This window comes from Eptatretus burgeri, chromosome 5, assembly GCF_056783735.1.
Source record: "Eptatretus burgeri isolate ZD-2024b chromosome 5, Ebu_testis_v1, whole genome shotgun sequence".
In the NCBI taxonomy this organism is placed as follows: Eukaryota; Metazoa; Chordata; class Myxini; order Myxiniformes; family Myxinidae; genus Eptatretus; species Eptatretus burgeri.
The window spans coordinates 69,380,700-69,401,818 of NC_140965.1; the positions used below are offsets into that span (position 1 = coordinate 69,380,700).

Below are 21,119 nucleotides of genomic sequence, written 5' to 3' on the forward strand. Positions count from 1 at the left end.
TGGGGAGGGGGCGGTACTCCATCAACCTGCGCATGAAGACCTTATGGATGGATAGAAGTTCAGGTGTGCCAAGGAAGGACATTGTATGACAGAGGATGCCCAGTCAGCAGCTGGCTTTGAAGGCCAACATTGAAATGTGGTTTCCCCAAGAAAGATTGTGGCTGATCGTGAGACACGGTAGTTTGAGTGACTGAACTTCCTGAAGAGGATTGTTAATGGGGGAGGGGGTTGCCCTACGTGAGAGATAGATAGATAAAATTAACCCCGTGCGGGAGTGACGGTCATCTCTGCGAGAAAATATATAGCCTCCTGAAGGTAGGGCAGTTTTTGCAAACTTTGAAGTCACGTGACGCGAAAGCGAATATCGAAAAGCCGACCTGACAAAATTTAGATATTGTCCCATAGATTTATATGCCACAATCAAATTCAAGATAGCTTGAGAAATGTCGGAGGAGATAGATTTTGAAAATCGTCATTTTCGCATTTTTTGCCAACTTTGAAGTCACGTGACACAAAAACGAAAGGGAATATCAAAAATCCGGCCCGACTAAATTTAGATATTGTCCCATAGATTTATATGCCACAATCAAATTCAATATCGCTTGAGAATTGTAGGAGATAGATTTTGAAAATCATCATTTTCGCATGAAAATCGTCATTTTCGCATTTTTTGGCAACTTTGAAGTCACGTGACACGAAAACGAAAGCGAATATCGAAAATCCGTCCTGACAAAATTTAGATATTGTCCCATACATTCATATGCCACAATCAAATTCAAGATCGCTTGAGAAATGTAGGAGGAGATACATTTTGAAAATCGTCATTTTCGCATTTTTTGGCAACTTTGAAGTCATGTGACACGAAAACGAAAGCGAATATCGAAAATCCGTCCTGACAAAATTTAGATATTGTCCCATACATTCATATGCCACAATCAAATTCAAGATCGCTTGAGAAATATAGGAGGAGATACATTTTGAAAATCGTCATTTTCGCATTTTTTGCCAACTTTGAAGTTACGTGACACGAAAGCGAATATCGAAAATCCGGCCCGATCAAAATTTAGATGTTGTCCCATAGATTCAAATGCCACAATCAAATTCAAGATCGCTTGAGAAATGGCGGAGGAGATAGAATTTGAAAATCGTCATTTTCGCAACTTCAAAGGCCTCATGACCTTGACCTTGACCTTCGGTGACCTTGAAAGTCATACCATCGTGTACGTCTCATCGACCTCTATCAGGATCACTAATGACCAGATCTCCCGCTTCAACTTCATTGTGGACGGACGGATCGTCACCTCTCCTCTCAACACCAATATTATTAGGTCATGCTCGAAGAGATGACCTAATAAAATGAGTGTGAGATTTGTCACAATTGAAAGACGTATTTCAAGTACTTGTCTTGCTTCGGATTTTTTTTTCAATGTCTGAAGAGAGGAAAGAGACTTCAGCCTGCCTGCATGTCTGAAGGATGAGCAACGTCATGGCATAGGGCTGGGATCATCAGCAAAAGGATAAAGGGGATATTTCAGTCAGAGAGATCATTGATGAAGATTCGGAATAGGATTAGGCCCAAAACACTGCCTTGGGGTACCCAAGCCTTGACAGGGAGAGGAGATGAAATAATTATGTTGAAAGCCACACGTTGGCTCTGAGAGTGGAGGAAGTCAGCCATGTGTGGAGTTTGTCTTGGATGTCATAGGCAAACAGTTTGGAGAGCACGGCAGGTGCCATACTGTATCAAAAGCATGAGGTATGTCCAGAGAGACAGCCCAAAATTTGTCTAGCATTGAGGGCTACCATCCATTGTTGGGTGAGTAGAAGCGGCATGTACAACAACAACAACAACAACAACAAAGAGACACGGCAAATTTGGTATTACAGCAGATCCCGTTCGCAGGGGGTACCTTCTTGAAAAACCCCATACTGGGCAAAACTGTGATGTGCAAAGTTAAGACCTTGTGGGAAAAATAGCTAGGGCAACCAACTCTACTATGTATCGACTTTTTTGTTTAAACTCTTGCTGTACATACTGTACAATAAAAAAGAAAACCACTTAAAATTGTACTTGCTTTTGATGATGATTTAGGGCATTTGAGGTTATCGAGATGATGCCGACATCTTTGGCTTTGGGTCGTCAGGGTCATCAGACTTTGTGAAGAAGGTGATCTTTGTCTGCTTTGCCTTGTTCTGCATGTCCTTATAGATCTCCATATTCGGTGCCATGACAGCATCCATCTCGTGCTTGAATTTCAAGCTCCTTTCCATGAAGATTAGCAAAATCCTCTCAAGATATGTCCTTCATTCTGCTTTATCCCAAATGTTCTCTTTCATGCTCCTCAATTTAATCTTATTTCCCCCTCCTCACTTCAAAACAAACAAACATATTTTCGCTCGGAAAAAAAAAAAACAACAAAATTACGAACTCATTCTGCCTCTTTCCTATCCTTGGTTAATTCTTTATTTCTTTCTTTCTCTTTACTTCTCAATTGAACCAACATTCCTCATAATTTAATTAATTTCTTTCTTCCTTTAAAAGGCTTTTAATGACATTTTATAATGTTGCATTTGTCTTGTTTCACAAAAACCCCACCTCCTTTATTATACCCCACATGTTGTTCTTCTTCATTACTATTTATTGTCATGAACACCCCACAATGTAATTAAAAGACTAGCAAAAACTAAATCGTGCAATATCACACGATAACAAACTAAATTGTGTGATAGTCCGTGCAGCACGATATCGAAAGAGCAACTGTGAGGTGAGACTTGGATGCGGGGTTGTGTATTTCTCCATGATAGAGCGAGGGACCAATGTCGCGATCGGCACATTTTACCGCAATAACTAAACCATGATAGAGTGAAGCCATCGCGATACAGAAACCCATGTTGGGGTGGGCCTGCTGTACTTTTCGACCACGTGATTCGAAGTAAAATAAATATTTTGTGAAAGAGAGCAAAGTGGAAGAAGCGATTGCTTTTTAATATGGTCTTTGCTCTATTTTGTGACCGAACTTGATTGCTAAAACTTTGTGGTTAAAGTAGTCTTGGATGGTTCCTTGAAATGTGTCATTCCTTTTCTTGTGCAGTTTGTTACCTCACTGTAATTGTTTTGTTGTTAAAACCCACAAAGTGTCTGCATCTGAACTCTGCTGCACGTATTTTATTGCTTAGACGTACCAGCGGAAATTGGTGGCAAAATGGAGAGTGGTTCAAAAAACATCCTGGGATCCGCTACAGGTAAGGTACCTTGAAGTGATGACTCAAATTGGCCTTTCTTTTGCTTTAAGGTTATGCATTTGGTCACTGTTCTCTTAACATAATTGATCTTTTTTTATTTTGGCATGGAGTACAATACATTGATACTTTGAAGTTGACAAAGTGTGTAAATATTGCTTCTTTTAGATGCTTTATTCAACATGGTGAATATGGCAGCCAAAGTCCTTGGTGGAAATCCAGAAGCTGGTACTCCAGAGCATGTTGGTAAGCTTCCCTATTCTCAACATTTTAAGTTCATTTTCTTGTAGCTTCACCATTTACCTTTTGATGTTTAATGAATATGCTGATCTCTGCCTTTATTTGATGTTCCACTTTGTTTTCCCTTAGATAATGTGAGTAGCAATCTGAATGTTTCGGGGGAATTTCACAACTCGAGCACGTCCCTGTCTGACACAAAGTAAGAGTTTGTCATGACATGAATTGAAGTTAAAATATTTTTAGTTTTTCAGTTTACTTCAATTTACAACCTTTTATTTGTGTGTGCGCCGGTGCCACCAACCTTTGATTGCTATGTATGTGCACTAGATCTTCGATTTCTGTATGCGCACCAGTGTGATTAACCTTCAATTTTGATGCGCACTTCTAAAACTTTTGGTGCACCAGGAAAATGCGTTCATACTAATTGTATTGTATATTTGTCAAGAAAATGAGTGTCAATATGAATGGTTGATTTATTTACAACACAAATAATGAAGTCTGCTTTCCATGAATTATGTCTTCATTAAATAAAAGGACATGGTGTTACGAAGGAGATCCGCAAAGTTGCCTCTGAATGTACCGGAACAAAAAGAGGATTTTGGCCAAGTAGTTCTGTTATATCAACATACCGTTAATGTAAGTTGTCATTGTGGATTTCACACTTTGGATAAATCTGTTTTTTGTTTTGTTTTTATTTTAGAGACTCAAGTCATTTTGGCACAGAGGACCCTCAAGTTGAAGAACCTGCTTCATTTCCAGTGGAGAGTAACAAAATTGTTACTATGATTGAGGAAGATGCTAGTGGTGCAGAAGTAACAGACAGCAAAGCTGCAAAGACGGAAAAATTGAAAGATGAAGAAAACCTAGAACCTCAGTCATCTGAGATTGTTGCCCCTCAAGCTGTTGTCATACCCGTTGGACCAGAGGACGATATGCCGGTGCTGCTGACTTTGGATGAACGGAAACTCCTCCGGTTGATGACAGAGATGCATTTATGCTACAGTGATCAACGGAGTTCATGCCTCGCCACTTTTCGTGACTTTGTCACCTTAACGTGTTCTGCACGTAGACATAGGCGCAGACATCGCTCGCTGGTTATCTCGTCCTCTCCATCAAATGTCATTGGAGAGCCGTATACACCAACATCTGATATGGTTTTTGTTCTGCCACAATCGAATGATGGCGCACAAGGAGAACTTGAAGGAGATATAAATGCGACTGAAAGAAATGTCTCGGAGTCTCTCGCAGTGGAGGATGTTGATATTGCACCATCTCTGGATTGTTTGGTGGAGCCTAGCCTGGTTGGGGCAGTGGAAATGCCCTGTGTCATGACTGATGTTGATGGAAATGATTTTGATTCCTCAGAAATGTTAAATGAAATAGTTGTACAGAAAACGCTCTCTCTCGGGCCATCAAGCAGCAGTTTACCATTGGGTGGAACCGATATGCCGGTCAACCAAATTGTAGACAAAGTAGTGCAGTCTGCAGTGACAATTTCGGCAGAAACTTCCAACGAAGAGGAAGCTTCGAGGCCAGACATAATCCCTAGTGAGGTCTTCAGCACAGAAATGGAAAATTTAGCCTCTCAAGTCCCTCAGGCACCATCGGGCCCTCTTGTTAATAGTCTCGGCACTTCTGGTCATCACGTTGATCTGGAAGAGAGCTCTGACATAGCGGTGAAGCATACAACAGAGCCGACACCCCTTGAGAACGTGGAGGAAACGATCGCGCCAACTGCGGTAGATGACGGAGGGACAGTTGTACGTGGTATCCCTCCACCAGACTTTTATGCCGAATCACACAATGGATCCATTGAAGTTGGACCTTCAAATGGAAACCATGGACATGGTTCTGGACAGAAGGAGTCTGTGTTTATGCGGCTCAACAACCGCATCAAGGCTCTGGAGGTGAACTTATCTCTGAGTAGCCGCTACCTTGAAGAGCTGAGCCAGAGGTGGGTGTCCATATTTAAAATGTTCTGCTGCTCAAAATAGTTATTTTAAAAAACATTGCTGAAAGGCACAACTATAGCTGATGTAATGTAACTGGTACCTCAAGTTCAAAAAGTCATGACTGGTCATGCAACATTGTTTTTTCTTATTTTCGTTTTTAATTCTTGCACTTTAACTTTGTATTCACTGTTTTATTTAAGTCTCAAAACCCTTAAAGGATTGCCAATAGTGTTTGTTAATTTTGTTGCAGTATTGAATTTATTTACTTTTTCCCCCAGCCATTTTCATATAAAGTTGTTAATGACACGGAAGCAGTATTTGTCTTTAAGTTGGTTAATCTCACCACCAAAAGTTTGTCGTGCACATCGAGTTAAACAGCCCGGCAAACACCGTGGATCATTTTCTTTCCTCTTTCCTCGGTTGGACATGTCATGTTGTCCTCCTTTGCAGGTATCGCAAGCAAATGGAAGAAATGCAGAAAGCTTTCAACAAAACAATAATCAAACTTCAAAATACTTCACGCAGCGCACAAGAACAGGTTGGGCTGTGTCAAGGACTTGTGGTGGTTTTTTTTTGGGGGGGGGAGCTGTTTGTTTACTTTGTGATGTCAAAATGTCAAAATCTGTTTTGATTTAGGATCAGAAACAGTCTGAGGCAATTGGGGTCCTCCAAGGTCAACTTGGGGTCATGATGGATACAATGGGTAACCTCACTGAAACGGTGGAGAAACTGCAGGAGCAAGTGAGAAGTTCAACACCAATTTTCTTTGAGCAATTAAGTTGGTATTTCTCTCAGTATATGTGTCTGACAAGGTGTTGTTCAACTTGTTTCCTTATCCAAGGTGTCTGCCCGTGAGACTGCACTATGTATCCTCGAGCTGCTGTGTATCTTCCTTTTCCTGGCACTGTTCTGGCAGTGCCTGGGTGGCCAAACAGTCCGTGACACCACCAAGTCTACTGATGTGGTCAACCACTGCCTGCCCCACAAACGGTGCGCCATTTATTTATTTATTTTGGTATACATTGTCAAGGCTCGTATAAGAGCGAACACTCAGAACATGTAACAACGAGAGCAGGAGACGAGGGGGTGGCAGAGGGAAGCACCAAACAGTGAGGAACAAAGACATGAGTAGATATCTGGAAGGGAGAGGGACAGGACAGGGTAAACAAGTTATACACTGCAGGTATTTTCAGGAAGGAAAACAAGGAATTTGAAGGAGGTGGGTTTGGGTGGATTAATGTGGGTAGAAAAGATCAAGATTTTGGATGGGGAAAGATACAAGACTGTGAAATGCTGTTTTGAAGATATGGAGGTAAGAGTGGGATCGAAGAGAGAGTGGGAGTTTGGTCCAGAGATCGGGGGAAAAGAGGAATGAAAGAGTGAAGATGAGCAGAAATTCTTGATTTTGGCAGTTTCACCAGAAGGGTTTTTTTGGCGGACCTTGGATGCCCTGAGGAAAGATAGGGGGTCAAAGCAGGGGGGGAGCAAGGCTGGAATAAAAAAAAAAGTAGACAGACAGACTATCAACCTGCCTGCGGTGAGACCCAAAGACTCTGCTTCATCGTGGGAGATAGCAATGATCCTAAAAGCCTTGGTTTCCACAGTGTGAAGCCGAGCTCGGTGTGTGAGGAGGAGAACCACCCCAGAGGAGAGAGCAGTTCTCCATCAGGCTACGGATGAAAACTTTGTAGGTGGTTAGGAGCCAAGGAAGGACTTTGCATGACGGAGGATGCCCAGTCGGTGACTGGCTTTGGAAGCCAGCTTGGAAATGTGGCTTTCCCAGGAAAGATCTTGACAGATAGTGAGGCCCAGAAGCTTGAATGAAAGGACTTCATCAAGAGGGTTGTTGAGAAAGTAGATGGGCCGGGGGGGTGGGGGGGGGTTCACGGTCCTTTTGGAGAGACATTGTGAGAGTGAGATTTGTCAGGATTGAAGGACATGTTCTAAGTGTTTGGCCAGCTTGTGATTTTTATCTACGCCTACAGAGAGCGAAGAAGCTGCTGCCTGCCAGTCCGAGAGATGATACGGCAGAGAGTGGAGTCGTCAGCAAAGAGAGAAAGAGGATTTTCTAGTCAGAGAGATAATTGATCAAAATCAGAAAAAGCACAGGGCCAACAACACTGTCTTGAGGAACTCCAGTCTGGACAGGAAGAGGACATTAGAGAGAGCCATTAAAAGCCATGAGTTGACTGATGGGAGAGGAAGTCTGTTAGCCATGAGTGGAGATTCCTTTGGATGCCATAAGAAGAGAGTTTGGTGAGCAGTGCAGGATACCAGACCGTATCGAAAGCTCACGATATGTCAGAAGGATTTAATGTTAGAACCGATGATGGATTCCATGACCTTACTGATGGTCATGTAAGGAACACACAGAACTGATGGGAGAGGAAGTCTGTGAGCCATGAGTGGAGATTCCTTTGGATGCCATAAGAAGAGAGTGTGGTGAGCAGTGCAGGATGCCAGACCGTATCGAAAATGATTAAGGGAGTAGGCTGATTGGTCTGTAGTTGTCAGGATCTGTTTTTGCACCTTTTTATGCAGAGCGGTAACGTTGGATTTCCAAGCAGATGGCAGGTGACCCTGAGCAAATGAGAAGGTGAGCAAGAGCAGGTTTTTAGGAAACGTGGGCTGATTCCTTCTGGACCGGTTGCAGTATCAGAGTTGAGGTTTGACAGCAAGCTCTCCACCTTGTCAGGAATTTTTTTTGCGTTTTGGGTTCCCCTTTTAAGTAACAGGTTAAGACACTCAACTTTGTTGTGGGAGATCCCAATGATGCTGAGGGCCTTTTTTCCATGGCATCAAGAAGGGCAAGGTGTGAAGCAGGGGTGCCAGCCCAAAGAGGAGAGCAGTACTCCATCAAGCTGCAAATTAAGGCCTTACAGGTTGTAAAAAATTCTTACTGGCCAGGGAAACCACTTCTGTTGATCATGGAGGTACAGTTCAGCTTTCCTCCAAGCATTCATTACCCAAACTATTCAACCCAGTCATGGTGTATAACTGCATTACCAACATCTGTCTTCAGATACCATGTTTTAGGAATTGCTACACTCTGAATATGGGAGTGGAGGAAGTCAGTGAGCCACGAGAGGAGATTGCTTTGGATGCCATAAGCAGAGTTTGGAGATCAAGTTAGGGTTCCAGACTGTATCAAATGCTCGAGAGATGGCCCTGATCTCATGTTGAGATCAAGGGCTTTCATCCATTGTTGGGAGAGGAGAAGCAGTGTGTCCAATATAGAATGACCTAGTTGGAAACTGAATTAATGATGTGACATCAGGCCATTGGAGAAAAGGAAGAATTTGATGTCAACTGCAGTAATAGATTCCGTCAACTTGCTTATAATAGGAAGCAAGCTTATCAGGTCAGGTTCGATCTGTGACCTGCTACAGGTACCATGTAAACCTGTACTAACCTGTTCCATGGTCGGGTTGTCGGCGACTAAACCGTCTCCCCCACCAGGTTTTCTGGTGAGGAGGGTGTTTGGATATGGACACCCAGCAGGATTAAAAACAAAACCTGTCAAAGGGCGGAGGAGCTCCTTGTGAGCCAACAGCCATCCATATCTAGTGCCCAACTGTGTCTGCGGACGTCCTCCTGCAGTTGGGTTATTTCTTATTAGGAGGTTGGTGGCAGGATTTGCACTCCAGCCACCGTAAAACGCTTCATTCCGCAAAACGCAAAAACGCAAAAAAATCTGAAAACCCACTCCGTGGGAGTACCTCCTGTGCAGCTTCCCTTCGCAGGGCAGCTCACCGGATGATGGGATTGGGGCAAAGCCTTCGGGACCCCCAATCTTTGATAGGAGGGAAACCACGGGGTAACATCCCTGGGTCAGATTGCGGGAGAGTGTGTCAGAGTGGTGCTGAGGTGTCGTCCACCAGACGGCGGTCTCCTTGGGTTAACCTGAGGCGGTCCCTTCGGGTGGGTGCCTGGAATGTCCTATCCCTAAGAGAGGATGATCACCTGTCTCTGTTATCATCTGAGCTCAAGCGTTTGGACATCGGGATTGCAGCTCTCTCTGAGGTTCGGAGACCGGATTGCGGCGAGATAATGGTGGGTGGTTACACCTACTATTGGTCTGGTCGCTCTGATGGTTACCATACCCAAGGAGTTGCTGTAGCTGTGTCCAATAAGCTGACCCCAATGATAATTGAGGTAACACCGGTCAACGAGCGTATTATGAGATTAAGGATTCGTCACTCCTTAGGTGTCATTTCCCTGGTCTCTATTTATGCTCCGACTGAGGCGAGTGATCTTACCGTGAAGGATGCATTCTACGCCACACTCGAGTCTGTGGTTGATCAGTGCCCCAGACGAGATACACTTCTAGTCTTGGGGGATTTCAATGCATCGACTGGAACTGATAGGGATGGTTATGAGGTGTGTGTTGGTCCCCATGGGTCAGGAACTATGAACCAGAATAGCACTAAGTTCCTTGACTTTGCAAGAAGTCATGGACTTAGGGTGGCTGGTTCATGGTTTCAGCGCCCGCAAGCTCATCGCTGGACTTGGTATTCCAACGCTGGCGGTGTGGCAAAGGAGATTGACCATGTCCTCATTGACGGTCGTTGGAGGATGATCCAGAACTGCAGGGTCTACCGGAGTGCTCAGTTCCTCAATACTGACCACAGGCTTGTTGTAGCAACTCTAAAGCTGCACCTTAAATCCTGGAGAATGGTACCATCCCAGCCTAGGCTGGATGTTGCCAAGCTCAGGGATGAGAGAGTAGCTGAGGAGTTTGCGAACAGGCTGAGTGGACACTTGGGGGGTCTGGGTGCTTTGGGGGTCCTGAAGAGTTGTGGAGCACCTTCAAGACCACCGTCCTTGATGTTGCCGGTGGATGCCTTGGAGTTCACCGCAGGGCAAAGAAGAATTTTGTCTCTCAAGGGACACTGGATACCATTGACCAGAGTCGCAGGGCCAGGCTGAATGGCAGAGCTGAGCTGTTCAGGGAGCTGAGGCGTAAAACTGTACGTGCACTGAGGGTGGACAAGGAGGCCTATGTGCGAGGAATCTGTGAGGGGTAGAGCATCACCTGTGGACAGGTGATTCTCGTCCCGCTTACAGGGGAATTCGCGCATTACGTTCATCCAAGCCCATCCCTCGGAGCACTGCAGTTCGAGCAGAGAGTGGTAGGCTCTTGACAGAGGAGTCTGAAGTGAAGGCCCGCTGGGCCGGTTACTTTGAGCGGTTGTACCAGGCTGATCCCCCAGCTGTCGAGTTGGACGTCAAGGGTGTTACAATCCCTGTTGCTGACCCTCGAATCAACTGTGGTCCACCATCGCTTGTGGAAACACGGGCTGCGGTGAACCAGTTGAAACGGGGCAAAGCTCCAGGGATCTGTGGCATCCATGCCGAACTTCTCAAGGCTGGTGGAAATGCTGCACTCGCGTCGTTGCATGCAGTTTTGTGCTCTGCCTGGAACACAGGCATCATCCCAACTGACTGGAAGAGGGGCCTTGTTGTCCCTCTCTGGAAAGGGAAGGGTGATCGCCAAGACTGCAACAACTACCGAGGGGTGACGCTGCTCTCAGTGCCGGGCAAGGTCTTTGCTCGGATAATTCTTGATAGGGTTCGCCACCATCTGCTTGAGCACCAGCGTCCAGAGCAGTCAGGCTTTACACCAAAGAGGTCAACGATTGACCGTATCCTTGCACTTCGTGTCCTCACCGAACGCAGACGAGAGTTTCGGCAGGGGCTGCTTGCAGCCTATGTTGATCTCTGTAAAGCGTTCGATTCAGTGAATCGGGATGTCCTCTGGAGGATTCTTGGTCTTCGTGGGGTGCCACCAAAACTGATCGATCTGATGTCTGAACTCTACTCTGGTACTGAGAGTGCTGTGAAGTGTGGTGGTACCATCTCTGACTTATTTCCAGTTGTTAATGGAGTTCGTCAGGGGTGTGTACTTGCCCCCACACTTTTCAGCACTTGTATGGACTGGATTTTTGGGAGGATGTCGGAGAGATCAAGTTGCGGTGCATCGTTTGGCAATGTCAAGATCTCGGACCTTGATTTTGCAGATGATGCAGTCATCTTTGCGGAGACTTTAGACATCCTCTTGGGGGCCCTCGAGGTGCTGAATGAGGAGTCGGAGCCGTTGGGATTACGGATTTCTTGGGTCAAAACAAAGATCCAGGCTTTCGGTGACATCTTGGATGCTGCTGTCCTGTCTGTGTCTGTTTGTGGTGAGGATGTTGAGGTCGTGGATAGATTCACTTACCTTGGCAGTGATATTCATGTCTCCGCAGGTTGTGAGCCGGAGGTCAATAGACGTCTGGGTCGGGCCTGGGGAGTCATGGATTCACTGGATCATGGGGTGTGGCGCTGCCGGTACCTGTGCGGGAGGACGAAAGTCCGAGTCTTCAGGTCCTTGGTACTTCCAGTCTTGCTCTATGGGTGCGAGACTTGGACTTTGACCAAGGATCTGAGACGGAGAATTAATTCCTTTGGTACCAGGTGTCTTCGGAGAATCCTTGGCTATCGCTGGTCGGATTTTGTGTCCAACGAGCGGTTGCTGAGAGAGACTCGGATGAGATTTGTTACCTGCATAGTCCGTGAGCGTCAGCTGCGGCTGTATGGACATGTGGCTCGTTTTCCTGACGCTGATCCTGCTCACCAGATTCTCTCAGCGAGGGAGTCTCATGAGTGGAGGAGGCCAGTGGGCCGACCACGTGCCTCATGGTTGCAGCAGGTTGACCATCATCTCAAGGAGATGGGGATGGGCCTGGCATCTGCCTGGGGGATGGCCAGACGGAGGCCCCTGGAGTACCGGCGGAAAGTGGACGCAGCGACGCGCTGTTCTGGCACATGCTCCCATACCTGACCTGAAGCTTATCGACTTTTAGCTGAGAGGATCCGTGTTTGTGTGTTTCCTGCGTCAGAGTGGTGACCCATCCCGGATTGTACTCCGTCGCCAATGAAACTGCCTCAGCAGCCCTATGTGCCTAACGGCAGAAAAGGAATGTTTATTTGTGTATTGCAGTCTTGTTACCTTCCAGGCAGACACAAACTGACTGAGAGAATGATCGAGTGAACAGAGCAGACAGGATGAGCAAGAGCAGCAGAGCAGGTTTTTAAAAAAAATATTATTTTTTGGACACATGTATTGATGCCATCTGGGACTCATCAGAATCAGTCAAGGTTTGCGAGAAACCTTTCCACTTTCTATGGGAAAGACAGTATTCAAGAGCATTTGGTTACAAGAGGGTAAGGTAGGTGTAATGAGTGAGGGGGTTGGGTACACAAGATTTGGAAGCAAACGATTGAGGCATTCAGCCTTCTCATGAGCAGAGTTGGCTGTGGTGCCATTTGAAGTGAGAGAAGGGATGCAGGGGGAACATACTCCAGAGATGGGATGTAACAAGGTGCCACCAGGTCTTTCAAGAAGAAGGGGATGGGTTGGAGAGTTCAGCCTTGAGGTTGGACAGATGATGTTGGAGGGAGGAGAGGGGGAGGGGAGGGGGAGGGGAGGGAGAGGAGGGAGAGGGAGGGGGGAGGATTCTGTTTGGCAGATGTCATGTTTACCAGTGGCAGCTTAGATTGAGAGATCTGTCAAATTGGAGCAAGAACCTCTGATGTTGGAGGTCGATGGAATTGGGAATGGGGGAGGAGTTGATATTAGTCCGGCAGATATGTGAAATATTCTGGTAGTTTTGTGCCTTTGATGATACAAGCATGAAATTTGGTACACAGTTGTAGCATACCCTTAGGAAACATTTTGGATATAGGGACATTCCAGATTACCCCTAGGGTCAAAATGGTGGCCATTTTACAAAATGGCTGCCACGAATAACAAATTCTGCCTACAAGGTCAGCAAAGTCATATGTGCTTGGTGCAAAACACAATGTAGTGAGTATAATATGATTATTATCAACTAGTATGCACATGCTTCATTATCTACTTCATATTTGACTAAAAAATGCATCTACGGTGGTCTATGAGGGACACAGATAACAGTTTACCATCGCAATAATGCATGGCTGGAACAAGAGCTCTGCAATATGATCATGCATGTGAATGTTACCTGAATATTGTTTCTGGAAATATAAATAGATCAAAAATCAAATTTGGTGAAAGGAACTTAGACTCCATGAATATTTCCCACGAGCCCACGAGCAGAATAACACATTAGTTAAGGGTGACGGAGGAGCTGTAGGCCTTCTCTGTAGACAGAGAATCCTGCTGCATTACGCCGCTGGATGGTGTCTGGTCCAGAGATGGCCAGAGTGATCGCTGAGTTCCAGGCCACATCAGAGACCAAGAAGGCTGTTCACAAACACCACGAGCAGACCAAGCACACACAGGTAGCCTTTACTAGAGATGTGCGTTCACTCACTCAAGTCATGGGGGAGATGGGCAACCCATTTTGTGATAACAGCAAGGATCTCCTGGTGCTAGATAGCAGAGACCTGGCAGACCCAGCAGTTATCAATACTGTACGCCAGATCGAGAAGCTGGGACAAGAACCGCATGACTCCTATGTCCATGAGACTTATCAATCAGACAAAGCCCATCACCGACCCAATCAAGAGAAACAACCTCCCTCTCTTCAGCTGACCTCCAGTCAGAGAGAAGTCAAGAGCACAGCTGCAGGTTTCATCTCTGAAGAACGACTGCTCCCTGTTCTCCAGGTTGTTCATTGCGTCCCAGATACGTGATGGAGATCTTGATGAGTTCTTCGCACACGAGAACCAAGCATGTCCCCCTGCACTGTCACACATGGGCAAGATGAGACTTGGAAAAAAGTCTGATCTGGTTGGCTGCTTAGAAGATCTGGTCCCTCCACAGGAGAATGCTGCTGCTAGTCCAGCAGTTGAAGTCATCATCCTTGATGGTGCAGCGATCATCAGTATGCTGCCACCTGGCACAGCAAATACCTTCAACGAGTATGCATCAGAAGTATTCTTGCCATACAGCATACGAGCAGGATGGATATTGTCTGGGATGAATACCTCACAGACAGTTTGAAGGCAGACACTAGGAAGAAGTGAGGCAAAGGCATCAGGAGACTAGTCGAGCCATCTAGTTCCATTCCCGGAAACTGGCAGACCTTTCTTCGCACAGATGAGAACAAGATGGAGTTGTTTGACTTCCTATCCACCAGAGGAGCAACAACAGACACAGACAAACAAGTCATCAGCACCCACCACAAAGATGTGGCTTGTACCCCAGCCCGAGATGTTGCTGGTCTTGCCCCTTGTAACCATGAAGAGGCTGACACAAGAATGCTACTCCATGCTGAAGACGCTGAGGCAGGGATACAGCAAAGTGTCGATCCATACAGTAGACACTGATGTCGTGGTCCTTGTGGTGACAGCAGCTGGACGTCTGGACTTTGAACTCTGGGTTGCTTTTGGCACAGGAAAGAACTTCAGGTTCTTGGCAGCTCACGAGATGTCTGTGGCACTGGGACCTAACAAGTGTCGAGGTTTGCCATTCTTCCATGCCCTCACTGGATGCGACACCGTTTCAAGCTTCGGAGGCAGGGGGAAGAAAAAAGCATGGGAAACCTGGAAAGCCTGTGATGAGGTCACTGATGTCACTGCAGCATTCTGTGCCTTGGCTGCCACGCCAACTCCTTCAGCCGTAGATGACCACATGGATGCACTGGAGCGTTTTGTTGTTGTGCTCTATGATCGCACCAGTAGCCAGGAACATGTCAATGAGTGTCGCAAGCATCTGTTCACCCAGAATGGCAGATCAATAGATGCTCTCCCACCAACTCGTGAAGCCCTGAAACAGCACATCAAGAGAGCTACCTACCAAGCCGGCTACTGTGGGGGCCAGATGACGGTGTCCACACCAGAGCTCCCATCGCCCAGTGACTGGGGGTGGGTTCACACCGATAATGGCTGGGACATATACTGGACAACCCTCCCAGAGGCAACTGAGGCATGTTGGCAACTACTAAGGTGTGGCTGCAAAAAGGCATGCAGAGGACAGTGCAAGTGTGTCAAGGCTGCACTCCAGTGCACAGCTTTATGTCACTGTGGTGGGGAGTGTACAAGAGAGTAGAACTGGGACAAGAGAGATCACAGATGATAATTATGTAACATGTACACATGTATCCATGCATCATAGTAGACTCTGTTACCTGGATCTCGAGGTTCCACTGTATAATTTTGACTCTGTAAGTTGATGTTAGGATCAAACAGAAGCACTTCCTCTGAGTTCAAGAGTGTTAAATGAACAACAGTCATTCCATGGTGCTTGATAAGTTTTTTTGTAGAGTTTGTTGTAGAAAACCGTCCAAAAGTGCAAAAATGCACCAAAAAATGACCAAATAAATGGTTTATTCATGCTTTGTCACCTTTATTTGTTATTTCTTATTTGCTAGAATCTATATTTAGTTAAATAAAACCACTGGTATGCTTCTTAAATATAGTTGTATCCACATGTATCCTCCTTGTACAACACAAAATGGGCTATTTTGTAAAATGGTCGCCATTTTGGCTCTGGGAAGAATCTGGAATATCCCTATATCCAAAAATCTTTGTAAGATACTGCCCTAGCAGTGTGCCAAATTTCATGCTTGAATCACTAAAGGCACATTTTTTTTCACATATCTGCCGGACTATATTGTCAGGCTAGGGGAGTGTGAAGAGTGGGAGACAGGAGGATGTGGAAAGGGGTGTCTGGTGAGCATTGAGGGGGTGGGACATAGAGGGAGAAGGGAGGGGGCAGGATGCAGGGGTGAGAGGGGGTGGGACGCAAGGAGAGGGTGAGGGGCCGAGACTCAGTAGGGGAGAGGAGAGAAGAGCCAGGATGTGGGTTAGGGGGCAGATACAAGAGGTGGGGGGGGGAGAGGAGTCGAAGGACCGGGACATGGGGGGAGGAGTAGAAGGACTGGGATATGGGGGGAGGAGAGCCTGGAGCGGGTGTAGGGAAACCTGGGTGTAAATATTACATAGGGGAGGGTACTGACATGAGTGAGTTTGTTGCCATAGTCCCACGCATAGTACAAAAACGGTTCGACTTAAGGATTGCAAGGGCAGAGAGATGAAGACAGACATGAGGATTGGGATGGCAATGATGATTAAGGGCACGTAAAGGCTGTGCCTTATGAACACAATAGTGGATGAGGGCATGGGTTTACGAATCATCCGGAGATGGAGATGGAATGGAAAGAAATGGGAGAAATGTTTGGAAGCAATATGTGGGAAAACAGAACTTTTAAAAATTGCTGTTCAAAAAGATTTACATTGATTGGGGGAGGGGGGGGGTGGTTGAAAGGGGAGGAAGAAGAAGAATGTATGTTTGTTGTGTTAAACAGAAGGTATAAGGAAGGAATTGAAGTGAGAGTGGTGCATCATGGGACAAATAATTGGAGACACGCCTTGGGTATGGGAAACACTTGGGGAAAATTGAGTTTGTCCAAAACGATTCGAGCTTGAGACAGAAGATCAAAATGAGTAAAACAACATGAAAAAATAAACGAGGGTGAACACTCTGCGAAGAACAATTGACACAAATGAAAACAACATCTACGGCAGCACAGATGAATCTCGAACGATTACTACTTAGCTTTTTGGAAGCCAATCTAGAGAAGTGACTGTGACCAGGGAGCCAGAAATGGAAACCTGAATGTTTGGTTCTAAGGTATGCTGTTTTTCACCTGCATTTGGTTTGTTTTGTGCACGAGTATAATTGATGTGAATTTTTGTTCTCACTTTGCCAGTCATAAATCAATCTGGAGCCACGTGTGTCCATCGACTCGATTTTCCAGAAACAGCTGTTTGGTTGTTGTAATTATCAAGTTGAAAATGTAGTTAAATGCAAACCCTGACCCTCTCCTTCTCCCATCCTGCCAGGCCCGTCCTAGAATGTGTCCCGGCAGTTGGACCCGAACTGGACCGGCCAACCCCAACTCTACAGTTTCCTGGCTCCTCAGGCAAGGAATTGAATTTCCTTCCTCTGTTCAACCTCCTCCTATGGTTTAAATAATTTTCCTTTTTTGCACTTTATTTTCTTAAAGCAGTTGACGATGTGTGAGTTTTAGTAACACTGAATGATTAAAATCCAAAACAAGTCGGTTATTGCTACTGCAGAGGTCTGACCTGTAGCTGATTATAAATGTAATTGCAATCATCGTTGTAATGTGTAATTTATCATGAGACTTGACTCTTGCTCTGCCAGACAGATGTACAAGCTTGATTGATCTGATTGTAATTGGTATATCTCCCCTGCAGTGTTAAATGATGTGATTATTGTGGAGCCCTTACAGTTTTTCCAAACGAAGAAGGTAAGGTTTTATTGTTGGTTTACCCATTTTACCCCCTCACTGATATGGATTCCTTCATCATTCTCATCCTGCAGTAGAAAGTAAAATGTCTGTTTCAAACAAGTTTGAAATGATAGTTTAACAAAACTTAAAATAACAAATGTTTTCCCTCCAATTTTCTGTACTTAGGCCAAGAAACGAGTCAAACCTGCCAGAGTTGACAAAACGGACACGCTGAAAGCAAACTCTCTACAGACCAAACCCAACGGCATTGTTCTAGACAGTCATGCTGGGGTCCTATTTAGCTCCTCCCACAAACAGCCTCCACAAATTACAACTCGGCAGCAGGTGTCACAAGTGTCTTTTCACCAGGCGCTAAGGCCTCCCAGTCCTCCGCGTGTTTCTGAAACATTGCCTGCACTTGGTGGCGCTGCTTGCATTATGACGTCCGGCAGCTCAGGATCTTCAGAATGGTCCGACGATAGGACACACAGGCGTAAACGTGGACGCATGGCGAACAAGCAGCCGACGTCTGTGGACAACGAAAATAATGGGTCTGATGTCGGGCAACCTCTCAGACGCAGAGCTGACTCTCTCCCGAGCCTCTGTAAGGGAGTCGAGAGAGTGGGAGACGCGAAACGGAAAACTCCAGTGGAGACCGTGGGAGTTGCAGTTACAGCGGTGCCTTTGTGATCCAAGCCGTCATCTCGAGATCCTTTGGATTCTTAACATCGTGGACAGACACCATGTCATTTGAATGCTTTGATTAGCCGTGGTGGCTTGAACCGCCCTTTTGAGTGCAGTTGCTGATGTGAGGAGTTTTTACACTGGAAATGTTTAAAATGCTGCTTTGATGTCCAGCCTCATGTTTGTGCTATCACCAAGTTTGAGAAAGGTAACCAAAACCCAGACAGTATTATGGTCATTTTCATGGTCGATTGTGATTGATCTTTTTCTTTATGCTTTGTGTCAGTTTGAGAGAGGAAAATGTCTGGTTTTGCCCACACACTGCCACCCTTTGCCTAACCACCAGTTTTTTACTGATTATTCCTGAGCATTGTGGCATAGTGACTGAACCCTCTCCAGGCCAGCATTCGGACACGACCGGTTCGGAGCGGACATTTTATCGTGTGCGCTATGATTGTTTTGGTACAGATTGACCACGCTAAGATTGTTGTTTTCCCTTTGCTTGGAAATGAAGCCCAAGGTTTTAACTGCCTGGAGGGTGCGCATTGCTTCCTTCACCACTTGATTCAATTTGTTTTTCATGTTGCATGGTTGATGTGGCGCAAGTGTGCCAGGATTTCACCCCATAACCTTGAGCTAAAGCTTTTGAGTCTTAGGTTCTTTCAGGACTAGTCGAGTGACCGGCCACCGAGTGCTCCTGCTCAAACCGACCTTGATGATGGGATTCTTTTTATTATCATTATTATTATTATTATTATTAGTATTTATTTTTTAAATTTTATTTTGGCCTGCACCTCCTGTTCAAACTTTTCACTTTGTTTTAATGACTGGAGCATCCGATGTTTACTTTTCAGTCCTCTATTTGCTTTAGCATTGGTGTCCACCATCAGTGTTTCTAACTACCCTGCAAAACTCCACATGCATCTTTTGTCCCAGTTTTACCAGATCCACAATGGTTTATGGTCTACGGGGGCGAGCGAAACGTCTGGCATACGATAGAGGCACGGGCACTGCAATGTCCATTTTAACTGTGAGCCCTTGTTGGACTCGTGTGATTAAAAGGTTTTTATGTTTAAATTAGTGCCGTTTTAACACCTGTTCACGGCAGGTTTTAACACCTGTTCATGAACACCTGTTCACGAGATTTTCATTAATTGGTAGTGTGTGCGGTGAAGCGTTGGACTCATTTTATATTTATTTCCTTAATTGCATCGTTGTGGCTCATAGTTTCATAGTTTAGCCGAGTTTATTCACATGGACAAACTTGGCTGCTTTAGTCCCGTCCGACATCTTGCTGTAGCATTCCACCTTACCGAGGTCACTCCAAAATTGGGTTGAACTCTGGGGCCAAACGTTGCTTCTCCACTCCATTTTCTCTGTCTCAGCTTGTGGCTTCTTCTCCCATGCTGTTGTTTGCATTTCAAAATGTATGAAGTTTAATTTAAATTGGCAAAGCAAACCTGAAGTTTTCTCTCCAAGAATGACCTTTTTTTTTTTACAGTTGATGTTCTGCCAAGCGTTTTGGGATTCCTTTGAACCCATTCCTCAAAAAAAAGACGCTTATTGCCAGATTGGACATTTCATCAAATTTCACTTTTTTATTTTTTTAAGTTTCCATCTAAAGATAAAAAAACGACTCGTACCCAAACTGGTGCATTTTGCGGCAAAGTTTCTGCGCCAGATCCAATGAGGCAAGGGAGTGTGCCGAGTTAAGGACTGATTGAAGGTGAGTCTTTGTGTTGACCTTGTTTTCCATCTTAATTTTAAATTTTGACATGTCAATTAAAATATTTTCTGTGTTGTGAAGTTATGCCTTCAGTGGGATTGGACGGGGGGGGGGGAGAGAGACAGAGGGGATAAGTTGGCAGGAGATGTGAACATTGTTGAGGTTGTAATGCAAAGGGAACGAAAAAGCCTTGGCATCTGTTTTGTTTTTGTAACCGATTTGTTCTATTGTTCGGAGCTGCGTGTTAAGCAGTTCGTACGTACACCATCTGTGAACTATGATGAAAATGTGAAATAGCGTCACACACTATTTGCATCAAAATGTAGCTACATGCTGGGTTAACAAGAACCACGTGATTGGGTTGAAACTGAACTTGATCATCGGCCTCAGCCGTGTGTGAACGGTACTTGTTCCGTGCGCCCAAAAGCTCCACACACTCCGGACTCGAAACGTTCACTCCGACACATTTGTGTCGTCTTTATTTATTTTGAGCTCATTGTTCTGCTGTTTTGTTTGCACTTTGCACTTGTGTGCTCCTGTGGAGGATAACTGTTTTAACTCTGGTTCTATTTGAAAGTGCAGATGATGCGGATGAATGATAATCGTCGATTTGTGATAGGTGCCTGTGAGATGAATGAGGCTTGGAAAATGCTTTACACATACTGTGAACCAGACCATCTCCTCGTTGGGATGCTTTTGAAGAAAGTGGAATGATGAACGAATAAAGTGTCTTCATAATTTTTGGCTTTTTACAGGGTGAGTTTTCTTGCTGCACAGCAAACTTTTAAATTTACATTTCGCACCTTGCGTTGTGTACCGGCAAACAGGTCCCGATAATTGTGCATTAGTTAGGTAATTGTGTTTTGATAAATAGGTTGGTGTATTGTACCTATCGTGTTTTGTTTGAGGGGGGGGTATAAAAATGCAAAGGCAAACCACATACAGCACAAGTGATGTCTCCAAAGTTTGTTTGATGTGTTTTGAGTTGCATTTGAGCTGGTTTTATTTTTAGCTCAGCTGGAACTTGGTTCCGGGGAGCTTGTGGGGTGGCGC

The 21,119-nt window shown here is 45.3% G+C and overlaps 1 protein-coding gene across 4 annotated transcripts in view; it reads left to right on the top strand.

Annotated features, from left to right (window-relative positions):
- Positions 1 to 20,806, top strand: part of LOC147026653 (SUN domain-containing ossification factor-like) — a 92,695-nt gene extending 71,889 nt beyond the window's left edge. For all 4 annotated transcript variants that reach the window (XM_085882317.1, XM_085882315.1, XM_085882318.1 and 1 more), the window contains 10 exons: positions 3,178 to 3,243; positions 3,409 to 3,486; positions 3,610 to 3,679; positions 4,181 to 5,434; positions 5,883 to 5,970; positions 6,069 to 6,173; positions 6,274 to 6,422; positions 17,244 to 17,323; positions 17,622 to 17,674; positions 17,843 to 20,806. In XM_085882317.1, coding sequence (XP_085738443.1) covers positions 3,178 to 3,243; positions 3,409 to 3,486; positions 3,610 to 3,679; positions 4,181 to 5,434; positions 5,883 to 5,970; positions 6,069 to 6,173; positions 6,274 to 6,422; positions 17,244 to 17,323; positions 17,622 to 17,674; positions 17,843 to 18,346 — 2,447 coding nt within the window. In that variant the 3' untranslated portion in view covers positions 18,347 to 20,806. The remainder of the gene's footprint in view (positions 1 to 3,177; positions 3,244 to 3,408; positions 3,487 to 3,609; positions 3,680 to 4,180; positions 5,435 to 5,882; positions 5,971 to 6,068; positions 6,174 to 6,273; positions 6,423 to 17,243; positions 17,324 to 17,621; positions 17,675 to 17,842) is intronic.
- The last annotated feature ends 313 nt before the right edge of the window (positions 20,807 to 21,119 follow it).